Consider the following 15,604-nt stretch of genomic DNA (forward strand, 5'->3'; position numbering starts at 1 on the left):
GGGGAGTAATTCGTTTCTTTCTCTTCGTTTGTTTATTTTGCTTCGTTATATTCTTAAACTATACCCTATCCTAAGCTTATCACTAAGTGTGGGATTCCAACCCAATATTGAGCTTAGATACATTTTTTGACATGTTCAAACTCTAAGTGTGAGATTTTAGCTCCCTAAAATCTATGAATGAACATTAGGGACAATGTTCCTCTAAGTGTGAGATAGCAGTGTAGTACACCGTAATTAGCTAGGGGATGCTCGAAAAATGTTCTTAACTTAAAATTTTACTAAGCTTTTTGAGTATACCTACTATTTAGATTATTTGTCCTCAACGTAAGTTTTTCAAATAATTTGGCTAAATGATACTTTCTGAAAAAGTACTTTCGAAAATCAAGCGTGTTTGTTCTAAAATTAAGACAAATGAGGACATAAATCTTCTTAAGGATGAACCGATCCTCTAAAAGAGCATTGCATGACTAGGCATTATCGACCCAATATAATTGCTGTGAGGCATCCCAAAAATGGCCCAATAAGCAATCGTTTTTAATGCTTCACTATCTTTTTCGTTGAGAGTGCCGATGTTAGCATTTAGAGTTAGAACTTGACCTTGACAGACATTTCGAGGCCAATGGTTAGTAAGCACCATACGTGGTGTAGGTGCGATACTCCTTCCGAAATCATTCTGAATATAGAAGACAAAAACCATCCGTTTCTGTTTCCACTTCACGCATTTAAACTGACCAACTCACACCAAAGAGTTGATGAATCAAAAAATAATCACCCCCAAATTCACTATCAAATACGTTACCCTTTCGACCCTCTTTTCTTTCTCATTTCCAAAATCTAGAAATTCAAAGAGATATATCGACTAAAATAATTAACTTTATCATCTAAATAAGCATTTAATTGCTTTATTTGGTAGATTATGTAATAACAAAGGCAATGTTTCAATAATCACTAAAAATGGATAAAAAATGAGGAAAACGAGCAAAACCGGCTAAGACGATTAACTCGAGTTTAAATAACTTATTTTATAATTTTTGAAAAAGTTTATTTACTTAATCTAATGTTTTAAGATATTTAACTATGAACGCGTGGGCGCAAGAATCATCAGAAACGAAGCTAAAACGAAGATTCTAGAGCGAAAACGGTGAAAGACAAGTTACGATCCAGTGAAATTCGCAAACCAGGGCAGGCCAAATGGCTTGCCAAACATCCTGCCACTAGGGAAAATGGCCTGCGACACGGCCAAGGAAAACGGGTAAAGCAAACGGGCCACCTGGTCAAACGGGCTCTGCAAACGGCCTGCCAGCCGTTTGCAGGCAAAATTCAAGTCCATGTTGATTGAATGCTTGGAATAATCTAGAATGTGATTGCCCTCCAAGTTATACTTGGTCTCCGAGGTCACCTTGGTCATCAAGTTCTCAAGATGCTTTACTTGGTCACCAAGCCCATTTATTTAAAACTTTGCCATCAAGCCTTTCCTATAAATAGGTGGCACATCCCACCATTTCAACACACACCAATTCTTCACTTTTCTCTCAAATATCTCTCTATAGTCGCTCTCTAGTGATCTATAGGAGCTTAGTTCTCTCTCTACTTTCTCTCTCTAGATTCTAGAGAGAGAAAAGTACAGAGATTAGGAAAAATAATTATCTCTCTATTGTCGCTCTCTAGTGATCAATAGAAGATTAGTATGTAGTTAGTAGTAGAAGCTATCAAGCACTGTACCGCTATGGATATTATAAAGAAATACAAGTGTTATTATGCCGACATTATTCGATAATATCTATCCTTTCTTTTATTAATTTATTATAATATTCTTGTTGGATGTTTGTGATTTATTAATATTAGAAATGCTTGTTGCCATGATATGTGAGTAATTACTTGATTGTTTGCCATGATTTAATAATGTTAGTTAGGGATGATTATCGTTTCGTAGCTACTTTCTGTCTATGATATTAAACCTCGTTATTATTGTCCTTCCACCAATAAATGTGATTAAAACCTTTTATAAAGTCGACATTATAAAGGTAATTAATTATCTCTGTTTATACAGTGGTCAAGGTATAAACCATCGGAAATACTATAAAGTACATGGGGAATTATCGTAGGACCAGATCAAGACATTGGTCAAGAGTATAAGACTCGAGGAAATATTGTTGCAACGGTAGAGTACAGTGTTGATGTACTATAGGACCACTTGAGCATGGTCAAGGTTAGAAGCTATGGAACCACTATAAGTCTAGTACATGGTGGATAACTAAGGGATTTATTGGGTAGATTTAAGTAAGGGCTGGTTTAAGTCATAAATGGGAATTTAACGCACTACAATACAAACTAAGCTTATAAATCTTTAAGGATGACTGAGAACTATCAGAGGTTCTAATTTATCTACAAACCCTTAGATTTTACCAAACTATTGACAGAAAGGAATTCGAAACACAATCTTAACCACTCACTTGGGTGATACACTAAGGTGTTAAGAAAGGTTGGATATTCTATATATATGGCTATGCTACTTTATTCGTGCGCCCGAGGTATGCATTGCATCCAAGATGGGCCGCTTATATCCTTAAATTGGATAAAGTGTCGGGAGTTGAGCATTGTCCATCCGATCAAAATCTCGATAGCCTAGTTCCTCGTGACATGCTAATCGAGAAATCAATTAGTAGGGAATCTAGTGTTTACACCAAGATATATCTATCCAATGAGTGTCTCGCAATCATCCCGACACTACGTTATCTTAAATCATGGTGAACCACGTCTTCTCTGTCCTTAGCTGTTGCATGCTAGCTAGCTTATTTTAATTATATTGCTTTAATATTTTAAATACAATTATAAATCAAATCAACCCAACTATTTCCTTTACACAATTTGATATTCCGGATAAAGTGGTGTCTAGAATAAACCGGTTGAACTTGGTTGTTGGATTTTGCGAACAGTCGCCAATTTATTGGGACCAAAAGGATCCTGCCTCTCCACACAAGGTGTACCTGGCCACTAGTCTTGGATACTAAATTATGTACAAATCCAATCTTAAGTACTAAATTATCTGAATAAGCTCCGTTTCAAATTCGACCGCTCAAGGAACGACCCTAGGTCATATTTGCCCTTGCTAATCCATAGGAAGGAATAATAGATTTAGGCCCAGCATATATAATTTAAACAGTCAACTTCTTCTTTTGATATCCTGAATTGACATTTTGCGACCTAAAGACACCGCATAAATAAACCGTCTAATTTGGACATATCAATGTCTAACTCTGGTGAATCTGATACGTCTCCCATGACACCTGCTTCGGCTCCTGATGGTGTGCCATTTCCTACTTTTGTTACCCGTTGGACCCAAACTGCTTTGAAGGAGGACAACTCGATGTTGCTTCATGTTAATTCCATGGCGAAGTAGTTGAACCTCTATCCACATCCCTATATGACTCTCTATCACCAGGATTGTATCGCTGGTTTGGAGTCGCGCGTTGCAGCTCTGGAAGATCAACTGGCTGCACTACAACTTGCAGTGATCGGCAAGAAACCCGATCCCTGAAGACCCTCACCACATTCTCATTCTTAGATGGGAGCATTTATTCTTGATAGTTTTTTGATACTTCTTTCTATCTCAGGATTATCTACTTCATTTTATTACCGGTGTGGTTTTACCGAGCTACTAATGCGGATTATATTTCTCTTGGAGATATTACTTTTTGGATGTTATTTGGTGATTTATTAGTAATAAATAATCCGTTATTCATTAATTATTATTGTGTGATAGTGATTGTACTTATATATGTTGCATGGTAGATTATATAGTTAATGATTACATCATTACTACTGCCTACTACGCATCACTACTTAATACTACTCACAATACTGTCACTACTAACACTACTAATCGCTACTAAGTGTTGTTCGTTAATACTAGAATCTCTACGATTTAATACTATTACTACACATTACTACTCGTTGGTAGCATATTTGATTACAGCCTTGTTTATTATTTGAACTAGCCTGTTATGCTATTCTGTGTCAAAGAGCTCCACATGGTGAGGAACATCAGAGTCGCAATACTCTGATCTGTGATAAGTGCAAGAAGGCGGGCTACATGGCCAAGGACTTCAGAGATATAGCTCCGGTCTTGTTCGTGAAAAAGAATGATGAATCTATTAGACTTTGTATCGACTACAGAGAGTTGAATAAGTTGACTATAAGAATAGATATCCACTTCCAAGGATCGATGATTGATCAGTTACAAGGATCCAATTACTACTCCAAGATTGAACTGAGATCAGGTTATCATCATTTGATTGTGAAGGATGATGATATACCCAAAATGGCGTTTAGAACACCCTATGGGCATTATGAGTTTACAGTGATGCCATTTGGTTTGACGAATGCACCGACAGTGTTTGTGGATCTCATGAACCGTGTGTGTAAGCCATACCTTGATAAATTCTTTATTGTATTCATTGATGACATTTTTGGTGTATTCAAAGAACAGAGAAGAGCATGAACAACATCTGCGTTTGGTTTTGAAAATGCTCAAGGACGAGCAGTTTACGCGAAGTTTTCTAAGTATGAATTTTGGTTGGAGGAAGTAAAATTTCTGGGTCATATTGTAGGTATCAATGGTATTCAAGTTGATCCTGCAAAGATAGAGACAGACAGAAACTGGGAAACTCCTAAGTCGCCAACACAGATTCGGTAATTTCTTGGTCTAGTCGGTTACTACAGAAGATTTATTGAGGGTTTTTCTACTATTTCCCGACCGTTAACAACATTGACTCACATGGATAAGAAATATGAATGGACTGAGCAACATGAGTCTGCATTTCAGATGTTGAAGCAGAATCTGACTACTGCTCCAATTCTAACTTAACCAGAGTGAAATGAAGAGTTCGTGATATATTGTGATGCCTCACAACAAGGATTTTGTTGCTTGTTGATGCAACAAAACAAAGTAATTGCTTATGGCTCTAGGTAATTGAAGATTCACTAACAAAACTATATGACACATGATCTAGAACTTGGTATTGTAGTCTTCGCACTGAAAATGTAGAGACAATACTTTTATGGTACTAAGTGTCTAGTCTTCACTGACAATAAGAGTTTGCAACACATTTTTGATCAGATTCAACTCAACATGAGGTAGAGACGATAGGTTGAGCTATTGAATGGCTACGATTGTGAAATTCACTGCCATCCTGGTAAGGAGAATATTGTAGCTGGTGTTTTAAGCTGGAAAGAGAGAGTTAACCCTCTCAGGGTTAGTGTAAGACCCGTGTATTTTATTGTGAACATGTAATTATAAGTGATTCGGATGGTGGGGTTTCGTTACATAATTTAAAACGAGGAAAGAAGCTGATCTGGGCGGGTGCGCGCCGCGCGAAATCGAGCTGACAGCTCACCTCTTTTTATTTAATTTATGGCATGGGCATTTTGGTAAAATCACATGGAATCCGAACTAAAGGCCATAAGATCAGTTTGTGGAGTGTTATAGCTTCATTACCACCAACCTTATCTCCTTCCACCTAAACTTTAGAGAGAGAGAGATACTTAGTGAGAGAAAGCTTGAATCAAGGAAGAAGGAGGGGATTTCGGGTCGAATTGCGAGTTCTAAAGTTGTTCATCTAGTCACTAGCTACGTGGTGATTGTGGCGGTAAGTTCTAAACCTAATTCCTTGTTGTAAATTGTTTAAGGGTTAGGGTTTGGAGTAAAGGATGAACATCAAACCCATTTATTAGTGATTTTGGGGTGTTCTTGGGTAAATTGTGTCATGAAGACTAAATGGTAACTAACCTAGGGTTTCATAGTACTAATTGATGTTTATGAACCCTAATAGGTTAGTTAATTACTAGCACACATTTATATAAGTAAATGGGTGTTAATTGGGTGTGAATGACCTAAATGGGTGTATTGACTTTAAATTGGTCAAATGGGTCAAAATGGACCTAGGATAGTAATGCTTGTGATTAATGCACAAACCTAGCGTTAAAAGTTGTTTTAGGACCTAACTTGGTTAATGTTAGGGTTTTTGGCGAAAGATGACCCGATTTTAGGGTTAAGTGTTAAAATGGGTCAAGATGAGTAATGTTGACCTAGTTGGGTTAAATTGGTGAAAGATGACCCAAAGGGTGTTAACCTAGAGTTCATTCATGTGTTTGAGGTTTTGTAAGTGTTGAATTGAGTTGCTAGTCATTAGCACTCTTATGAATGATGAAAGACTTGAAAATGGGTCAAATGAGTCAAGGTTGACCGAAAGGGATGAAATGGGTATGAAATACCCTAAGTTTATTCTAGTTGAAGTTAGTAGACTATAATTCGCTAGTTTTAGTGATTAAAGTTGAGTCTTGGCCATTTATGGGCGGTTTCGGTATAGTCGAGCTATTTAATGCATATTGGGTCCTTAAATGCTTAAGTGTAAGTATTGTGGTTAATTCCACTAGTTGCGTAATTGAATGTGTACCTATGTATTAGGTACGTTGCTTTGAAGTTCGGAAGTGCATAATCATCATCTTGGTGCTAAGGTGAGTGGAATAATTATGCGTGTATGTATATAATGTATTTATTTGTGTTGTATGAATATCGTATTGTCGCGTTGTTTAAGACACCATGTTCTATGAAACGAGTAGTATTGTCGCGTTGTTTAAGACACTACTCATTGTTGGACCGTCATGTGGCATTGTTGCGTTGTTTAAGACACCACATTGTAAAGAAGTGGATGTCGCGTTGTTTAAGACACCACAATGTATAGGAGTGGATGTCGTGTTGATTAAGACACCACTCATCGTGTTGAATGGCATGTGGAATCGTCGCGTTGTTTAAGACACCACATTGTTAAGGGTGAGTGAGTCGCGTTGTTTAAGACATCACCCGGGGGATTAGTGACTACGCGTTGGTTAAGTAGCACTAACGGATGTTATGAACTCCAACGGTCTCGTAAGTACCGTTTCCCTTGTTCGAATTGGTTAACCAAGGTTGCGTGAATTATGTATTGAAAGTATTTAATTATGAATCGTATGCTATTGTATTATTAGCTACTTGTGGAATTGCGGTTATTGGTATATGCATATTATTGTTGCATGATTGTCGAATTGTTGATCCCGCGTATGATGTTGTGTAAGTGATGCAAGTAGGTAGATTATATATGTATATGTATAATTATTGTGCTCACTAAGCTTTGCTTACCCTCTCGTTGTTTACCTTTTTATAGGTTCGGTTGTGGATAAGGGTAAGGGCATTACCTTGGATTGAGTTTCCCGCTTTGATGATTAGGGAGCGCTTTTGGTTTTGGCTTGGAGTTTGACCGAGACTTGGGTAGTTTCACCCCAAACACCATGCTCGTTGTGTCGTTTGGCAATTAAACTTTTGTGGTCGAAACTCTCATTTGTATTAAACTTGTATTTTTTTTTACACTTAATGGCATTTTGGGCACGTGTGGGCCCCACTTTGTAAAACTCGCTCAAACCTTAGTTATGTGCTAGTTTTACATATATTAATGTACGGTTAAAAGCGTTTTGGCTAAATGTGTCGGGAAGTCGCTCATCTTTTTCGCATTAAAGGCAACCGGCAACAGCCAGCTTTTGCGCGGCGCGCAAGTCGGGGCGCGCGGCGCGCAAACAGTCTGCCAGCAAAATTTTTTTTTTAGCTAAAATTTAACGAGGTTTAGTGGTGGTTGGTTTGGGTTGTTACAAGTGGTATCAGAGCATGGTCTAAGGGATTTAGGTGACTTAAGATAGGCGCCTAGACTTAGACTTTTGTGTGTGCATTGTGCGGGACTTGTAGGACTTTGGGTCGGACCGGGACTTGGTTAGTACATAGGTTCATGTGAACTAATCATGTGTTATTTGTTTGTGATGTGTAGCGATCATCAAGCGAAATGGACGTTGTACTAGCGAGTTAACGCGACGTGCTCGCGTAGTAATGATTAGCTACCCTTACTACGGGTGCAAATCGTGTCAAACAAGCAATGTACGACGATTGTCGAGCAAGATGGGGTAGTGTGGTATATGTATATGTATATACATACGTGTTATGTCTTTTCGTTCCATTGGTTAACCTATTTCATTTCTTAAGAATGAAGACGGAAGATGAATACGGAACGGAAGGGCCTACTCATGAAAGGAAGGACGAATTAGCGGTAATGGTTGAAGCCGCGATTGGACAACGTGTCTCGGGTTTCGCCAACGGAGTTGGCCAAGTGGTCAAAGAGTCAATCGAAGGACGAGTAACCGAAATGGTCCGAGACCAAGTGACTAAGGTTGTAAGGGAAGAGTTTGAGAAGAGGTTTTCTAAACCTCGAGGTGGTGGCGATGAGAATGTACTTGCAAGGTTGGAGTCACGTGCTCCTGGTAAGAGGACAAGAAGTGCGCCTGAAGGCGTCGGAAACGTGAAGAAGAAGTGTAAGGGAGGCCATGCACCTACGTGTTATAATTGTGCTGAAACGGGTCACTTGTCGCGTGATTGCACGAATGCGCCTCCTAAACACGACATATGTTTCAAGTGTCGAAGGAAGGGACACCGAAGGTCGGAGTGTCCCGAGTTGTTTATTAATCAAAGTAGAAGTGTAATTGAGGCGGCTAGTAGCATGAAGAAGGGAGCGTCAGGCCCCGGTGGGCTAAAGTGTTACAAATGTGGGCAATGGGGACATAAGGCTCGCGAGTGCCCGTTGGGCAAGAAGGTATGTTTTTACTGTTGGAAGGAAGGGCACCAAAAGTCAAAATGTCCTAAATTGATTGCAAAAAGGGATTGTAAGTTGGGGAATTTCGCGCCTACGAGTTATGATCATCTACAACGAGGTTATATGACACGCGATTGTGCAAATATGGCTTCGAGCACGATCAAGTGTTTTATTTGCCAAAAGGAGGGACACCGAAAGTCGGAATGCTCTGAATCGTTTGCTGAGCGGGTTAAGAGGTTGGAGCGCGAGTACTCGATGGATGGTGAAGCACAGAAGTCCAATAATGCTACTTCAGGTACTCATTCTCGATACAAATGTGCCTTATTATTATTCGTGGTGCGCCGGTGGATCCGATTGTGAATTTAGAGATTTAAATTTCGTTTCGAGGCCTAAATTTGTCTCGAGTGAGCATATATCCCATTAGTATCCTTATGGGTGCGGGGTTAGGAATTTCTATGATGGTACACTAGGTTGGCGCTCGAGTCGTCGACTCACGAGGGTGCGACCTAGGGGCGAACGCATTAGTGTAAATACGTGGTATTGTTACGGGTAGCATTCCTAATGGAGTTACCCTACGTTGGAGTTGGGATTGTTGACTGCAGGGCGTAAGACTTGGTGCAACCGAGCATTCCTTACTGTTTGGGAAATGTTTTCTACCAAACCATGGGGACGGGCTTTGGTTTTGGATGTTAGAGCTTGCTCGTTTTCGTGAGGAAATTCGATGAGCTATAGCAACGGGATTATTGCAAGTGCAAGGTTGTATAAATCGTGGTAAACTCTTCGTTTAAAGTGTTTAAGGTTAGGTTAAATTCCTTCGTATGCTCAGGGTTGGAGCAAGGTTTTGGTGACGTGCGTATTAAGAGATGCAAGACGGGTGAACCTCGTCTCTCTTATAGGAATTTCGATAATGCGTTCTGGCGAATTAAGTTGTTAGGTTAGTGGTCACTCTTTCTGTGAAAGTGGGTATGTGTTTATCGTCGGGATTATTGTTGAGGACGAATTCGCGAGAATTCAAGGACTATGACCAATGAGGACACCGATTGTGTATGTGGATAAGTGGAACTCCCACGGGATGCTATTATTCAACGATGTGGTTACGGAACGGAGTCCTAAGTGGGGGAGTTGTACCCTCGCACGAAGGTGTTCTATTGTATTGTTACTTTGGGTGACGCTTTTATGGATACAAAGCTAGTGTTGAAACCTACATTGATCGACGGTGGTAAAAGTACAATTTGGAATAAATTGTGCTTATGGTTTTGGGTTTAAATTATCACCAAGGTGGTAATGTGGTAAATCTCATTGGGAGATAATTGACGTATTCGACGAGTAAGGTAAGGTCCCTCGGTTAAGGGATGTGCATACCGGATTCTCTTCTAGGGGATTATTGTTGTGCCTATGCGCAATATGGGTGGTTCTTGGCTCGATTGTGTTAGCCGTTTGGTTACTTTTGGGAATAGCATGATGGGACTTTAAGAAAGGGCACGATACCTCATTATCGTATACTTTGAGTGATAGTTACACAATGGCCATTATTGTGTACTACGAGGTGGTTACATGTAGATGTTTATTTGGGGTTATCTCTAGGTTGACCGCGTCTGACTAGTAATAGGTGATGAGTGATATCCGGAAGGATTAGCTCTTCGTTAACCACTCTTGATTGTGATTGGTGGTGAGCGGTTTTCGGGAAGAACCGTTACTCGTAGGTTTATGATGTTAATTGTCCGTGTAAATTGTACACTTAGCCGTTTTGTGCACGTGGTGGTAAGTAATAGTAGTTTTCGACATTAACGGTTTTTGGTCGCTTGCTTACGATTTTACGATAGATGTGTACTAGTCGTGGTTGCGCGCTACTAAGAATGTTGAGTAATAAGTGTTATCCGTAAGGATTTTCTTTTGTCCGGTCTTCATCCGTTTGGGTCATTGACCTTGGGTTGAGATTTTGGTTGTTTTTAGCATTGTACTAGGTAAGAGTACGCTAAGGGTACGTGACGGTTGAGTTCGGTTGTTTTTGGCATTGGTATCTCGGTACGAGGTCGGTTGAGTTTTTCCTGAAGAAAGGGATTTTAATAAATCGCGAGTGACGAATCAATTTTAGTGTTGACTCTTAGGGGAGGATTGCATAGAAGAGTGGAAAGGGTACGTGGCGTTCTCGCATATTCTGAATTATCGTTATAGACTTCGGAGATTGTGTGTATTGCACGTTTCGAAACGCATGCAAATGAGTATTTAGTTTTTTGGGTCAATCGGTGGGTTAATACGTATTGTGATGGAAATCGGATCGTAACGTTGTTGAATACCATAGAGTGTGGTTCCGGGTGGTTAAGTGACGTGGATCACGAGGACGTGATCGATTCTAAGTGGGGGAGAGTTGTAAGACCCGTGTATTTTATTGTGAACATGTAATTATAAGTGATTCGGATGGTGGGGTTTCGTTACATAATTTAAAACGAGGAAAGAAGCTGATCTGGGCGGGTGCGCGCCGCGCGACCCACTCGCGCGCCGCGCGAAATCGAGCTGACAGCTCACCTCTTTTTATTTAATTTATGGCATGGGCATTTTGGTAAAATCACATGGAATCCGAACTAAAGGCCATAAGATCAGTTTGTGGAGTGTTATAGCTTCATTACCACCAACCTTATCTCCTTCCACCTAAACTTTAGAGAGAGAGAGATACTTAGTGAGAGAAAGCTTGAATCAAGGAAGAAGGAGGCGATTTCGGGTCGAATTGCGAGTTCTAAAGTTGTTCATCTAGTCACTAGCTACGTGGTGATTGTGGCGGTAAGTTCTAAACCTAATTCCTTGTTGTAAATTGTTTAAGGGTTAGGGTTTGGAGTAAAGGATGAACATCAAACCCATTTATTAGTGATTTTGGGGTGTTCTTGGGTAAATTGTGTCATGAAGACTAAATGGTAACTAACCTAGGGTTTCATAGTACTAATTGATGTTTATGAACCCTAATAGGTTAGTTAATTACTAGCACACATTTATATAAGTAAATGGGTGTTAATTGGGTGTGAATGACCCAAATGGGTGTATTGACTTTAAATTGGTCAAATGGGTCAAAATGGACCTAGGATAGTAATGCTTGTGATTAATGCACAAACCTAGCGTTAAAAGTTGTTTTAGGACCTAACTTGGTTAATGTTAGGGTTTTTGGCGAAAGATGACCCGATTTTAGGGTTAAGTGTTAAAATGGGTCAAGATGAGTAATGTTGACCTAGTTGGGTTAAATTGGTGAAAGATGACCCAAAGGGTGTTAACCTAGAGTTCATTCATGTGTTTGAGGTTTTGTAAGTGTTGAATTGAGTTGCTAGTCATTAGCACTCTTATGAATGATGAAAGACTTGAAAATGGGTCAAATGAGTCAAGGTTGACCGAAAGGGATGAAACGGGTATGAAATACCCTAAGTTTATTCTAGTTGAAGTTAGTAGACTATAATTCGCTAGTTTTAGTGATTAAAGTTGAGTCTTGGCCATTTATGGGCGGTTTCGGTATAGTCGAGCTATTTAATGCATATTGGGTCCTTAAATGCTTAAGTGTAAGTATTGTGGTTAATTCCACTAGTTGCGTAATTGAATGTGTACCTATGTATTAGGTACGTTGCTTTGAAGTTCGGAAGTGCATAATCATCATCTTGGTGCTAAGGTGAGTGGAATAATTATGCGTGTATGTATATAATGTATTTATTTGTGTTGTATGAATATCGTATTGTCGCGTTGTTTAAGACACCATGTTCTATGAAACGAGTAGTATTGTCGCGTTGTTTAAGACACTACTCATTGTTGGACCGTCATGTGGCATTGTCGCGTTGTTTAAGACACCACATTGTAAAGAAGTGGATGTCGCGTTGTTTAAGACACCACAATGTATAGGAGTGGATGTCGCGTTGATTAAGACACCACTCATCGTGTTGAATGGCATGTGGAATCGTCGCGTTGTTTAAGACGCCACATTGTTAAGGGTGAGTGAGTCGCGTTGTTTAAGACATCACCCGGGGGATTAGTGACTACGCGTTGGTTAAGTAGCACTAACGGATGTTATGAACTCCAACGGTCTCGTAAGTACCGTTTCCCTTGTTCGAATTGGTTAACCAAGGTTGCGTGAATTATGTATTGAAAGTATTTAATTATGAATCGTATGCTATTGTATTATTAGCTACTTGTGGAATTGCGGTTATTGGTATATGCATATTATTGTTGCATGATTGTCGAATTGTTGATCCCGCGTATGATGTTGTGTAAGTGATGCAAGTAGGTAGATTATATATGTATATGTATAATTATTGTGCTCACTAAGCTTTGCTTACCCTCTCGTTGTTTACCTTTTTATAGGTTCGGTTGTGGATAAGGGTAAGGGCATTACCTTGGATTGAGTTTCCCGCTTTGATGATTAGGGAGCGCTTTTGGTTTTGGCTTGGAGTTTGACCGAGACTTGGGTAGTTTCACCCCAAACACCATGCTCGTTGTGTCGTTTGGCAATTAAACTTTTGTGGTCGAAACTCTCATTTGTTTTAAACTTGTATTTTTTTTTACACTTAATGGCATTTTGGGCACGTGTGGGCCCCACTTTGTAAAACTCGCTCAAACCTTAGTTATGTGCTAGTTTTACATATATTAATGTACGGTTAAAAGCGTTTTGGCTAAATGTGTCGGGAAGTCGCTCATCTTTTTCGCATTAAAGGCAATCGGCAACAGCCAGCTTTTGCGCGGCGCGCAAGCCGGGGCGCGCGGCGCGCAAACAGTCTGCCAGCAAAAAAAATTTTTTAGCTAAAATTTAACGAGGTTTAGTGGTGGTTGGTTTGGGTTGTTACAGTTAGAGAACTGAATATGACTGTACGTACGAATCTTAATTCTCAGATATACGATGCGCAACTTGAGGCCATGAAACCCGAGAAGATTGTCACTGAATCCATCAAGGGGTTAGATTAAACAATTTGTCATAAGAGAAGACGGAACTTGTTATTTTGCTAATAGAATCTGGGTACCTAAATTTGGTGAATTAAGAGACCTTTTGCTAGACGAGGCGCACAAATCAAGATATTCGATTCATCCTGGTTCTGACAAGATGTGCCAAGACCTTAAGGCACTGTATTGGTGGCCTAATCTGAAGGCCGACATTGCTACTTACGTTGGTAAGTGCCTGATATGTACTAAAGTCAAGGCTGAACACCAAAGACCATCAGGGCTGCTGACACAACCGGAAGTTCCCCAATGGAAGTGGGAATACATTGCCATGGATTTCATCACTAAGCTACCTAAAACTGTGGGAGGTTATGATACTATCTAGGTTGTTGTAGACCGTCTCACTAAATCTCCTAATTTTCTTCCAATCAGAGAAACAGACAAGATGGAAAGCTGGCACAGATTTATTTGAAGGAAGTGATTTCTAGACACGGTGTGCATGTATCCATTATTTTCGACCGTGACAGCCGGTTTACTTCTAGATTTTTTCAGACATTACAATAGGCAATGGGAACTCATCTCGACGTGAGTATAACGTATCATCCACAGACATATGATCAAAGTGAACGGACCATCCAGACTTTAGAATACATGTTGAGAGCATGTGTGATTGATTTTAGAAACGGATGGGATAAACATCTACCACTGACAGAGTTCTCATATAACAACAGCAATCATACAAGTATAAAAGCTGCACTTTTTGAAAAATTGTACGGAAGGAAGTGTAGATCTCCTGTATGCTAGAGTAAATTGGGGGATAGTCAATTGATAGGTCCTGAAATCAAACATAAGACTACAAAGAAAATCGTTCAGATTCAAGAGAGGTTGAAAACAGCTCAAAGTCTTCAAAAGAGCTATGCTGACGTCAGATGACAACTTCTAGAATTTCAGATTGGCGACAAAGTCATGCTAAAGGTATCACCCTGGAAGGGTTTAGTACGTTTCGGAAAGCGAGGTAAACTGAGTCCAATATATGTTGGGCCATTTGAGATTACTGAAAGGGTTGTACCCATAACTTACCGATTAAAGCTACTACAAGAGCTCAACGAAATTCACGACAAATTTCATGTGTCAAACCTGAAGAAATGCCTAGCTGACGAGAACTTGAAAATTCCTTTGGAGGAGATTTACATCGATAGTAAACTTCATTTTGTGGAAGAACCTGTTGAGATTATGGACCATGAGGTCAAGCGTTTAAAGCAGAGCATCATACCTATCGTTAACGTTCGGTGGAACACCCGTAGAGGACCAGATTTCACGTGGGAACGTGAAGATCATATAAGGTAGAAGTATCCGCAACTGTTTCCCGACGAAACGACTACATCGGACGTGCACTACCGGGACGTAATTTTATGTGTTTAGCATAATAAATGCATACTTCTATTTAACGTGCACTAACGGATAGGTAATGTAACTATCCTACTTTTTTCGTTACTTCTATTTAACTTTATGTTAGTTAATCAAAACGGTGACTACTTAAATTTTATGTGTTTAGCATAATAAATGCATACTTAATAATGGGAGGGTTACTATAACTAATATGGATATATATTAATGGATTAACTTTTTTCAGATATTGAAATACGAATAAAATGATACGGTTTTGATCACTGCAAAAGTTGTTTTTCGGATTAGCAAAACACACGGAGTAAATATTCATAATTAATTTAATAATTATTAACTTAGTAAAATATAATTAATTTATTATTTATTTTAAAAATAAAACCTTGTGGCTTTGTTTAAACGTCCGATTAACATTCCGAGAAATCGGTTTCGGTTAACGACAACTAGAAATGAGCCACACGCTATGAGCTAACAAGCAAAACTAGCTCATTAACCCCCTAATAGGGCCATTTGGCCGACCCCCATCCCACATCCCTTTGTTGGATTGTTTTGGCCCATGCATGTGTTTAGTGGTGTCTTTAAGACCAAACCTAATTTAATTAAAATTAGCAAATTGTATCATTCTACTC

The 15,604-nt window shown here is 39.4% G+C and overlaps 1 protein-coding gene across 1 annotated transcript; it reads left to right on the forward strand.

Moving 5' to 3' along the window:
* The first annotated feature begins 13,496 nt into the window (after positions 1–13,496).
* Positions 13,497–14,918, forward strand: LOC139863827 (uncharacterized). Its single transcript, XM_071852428.1, has 3 exons — positions 13,497–13,588; positions 14,252–14,366; positions 14,523–14,918. Exons 1-3 carry the CDS (start codon positions 13,497–13,499, stop codon positions 14,916–14,918), a joined length of 603 nt encoding a protein of 200 aa, XP_071708529.1.
* Positions 14,919–15,604: the final 686 nt, after the last annotated feature.

The sequence above is a fragment of the Rutidosis leptorrhynchoides genome, chromosome 8, assembly GCF_046630445.1.
Source record: "Rutidosis leptorrhynchoides isolate AG116_Rl617_1_P2 chromosome 8, CSIRO_AGI_Rlap_v1, whole genome shotgun sequence".
Taxonomy (NCBI): Eukaryota; Viridiplantae; Streptophyta; class Magnoliopsida; order Asterales; family Asteraceae; genus Rutidosis; species Rutidosis leptorrhynchoides.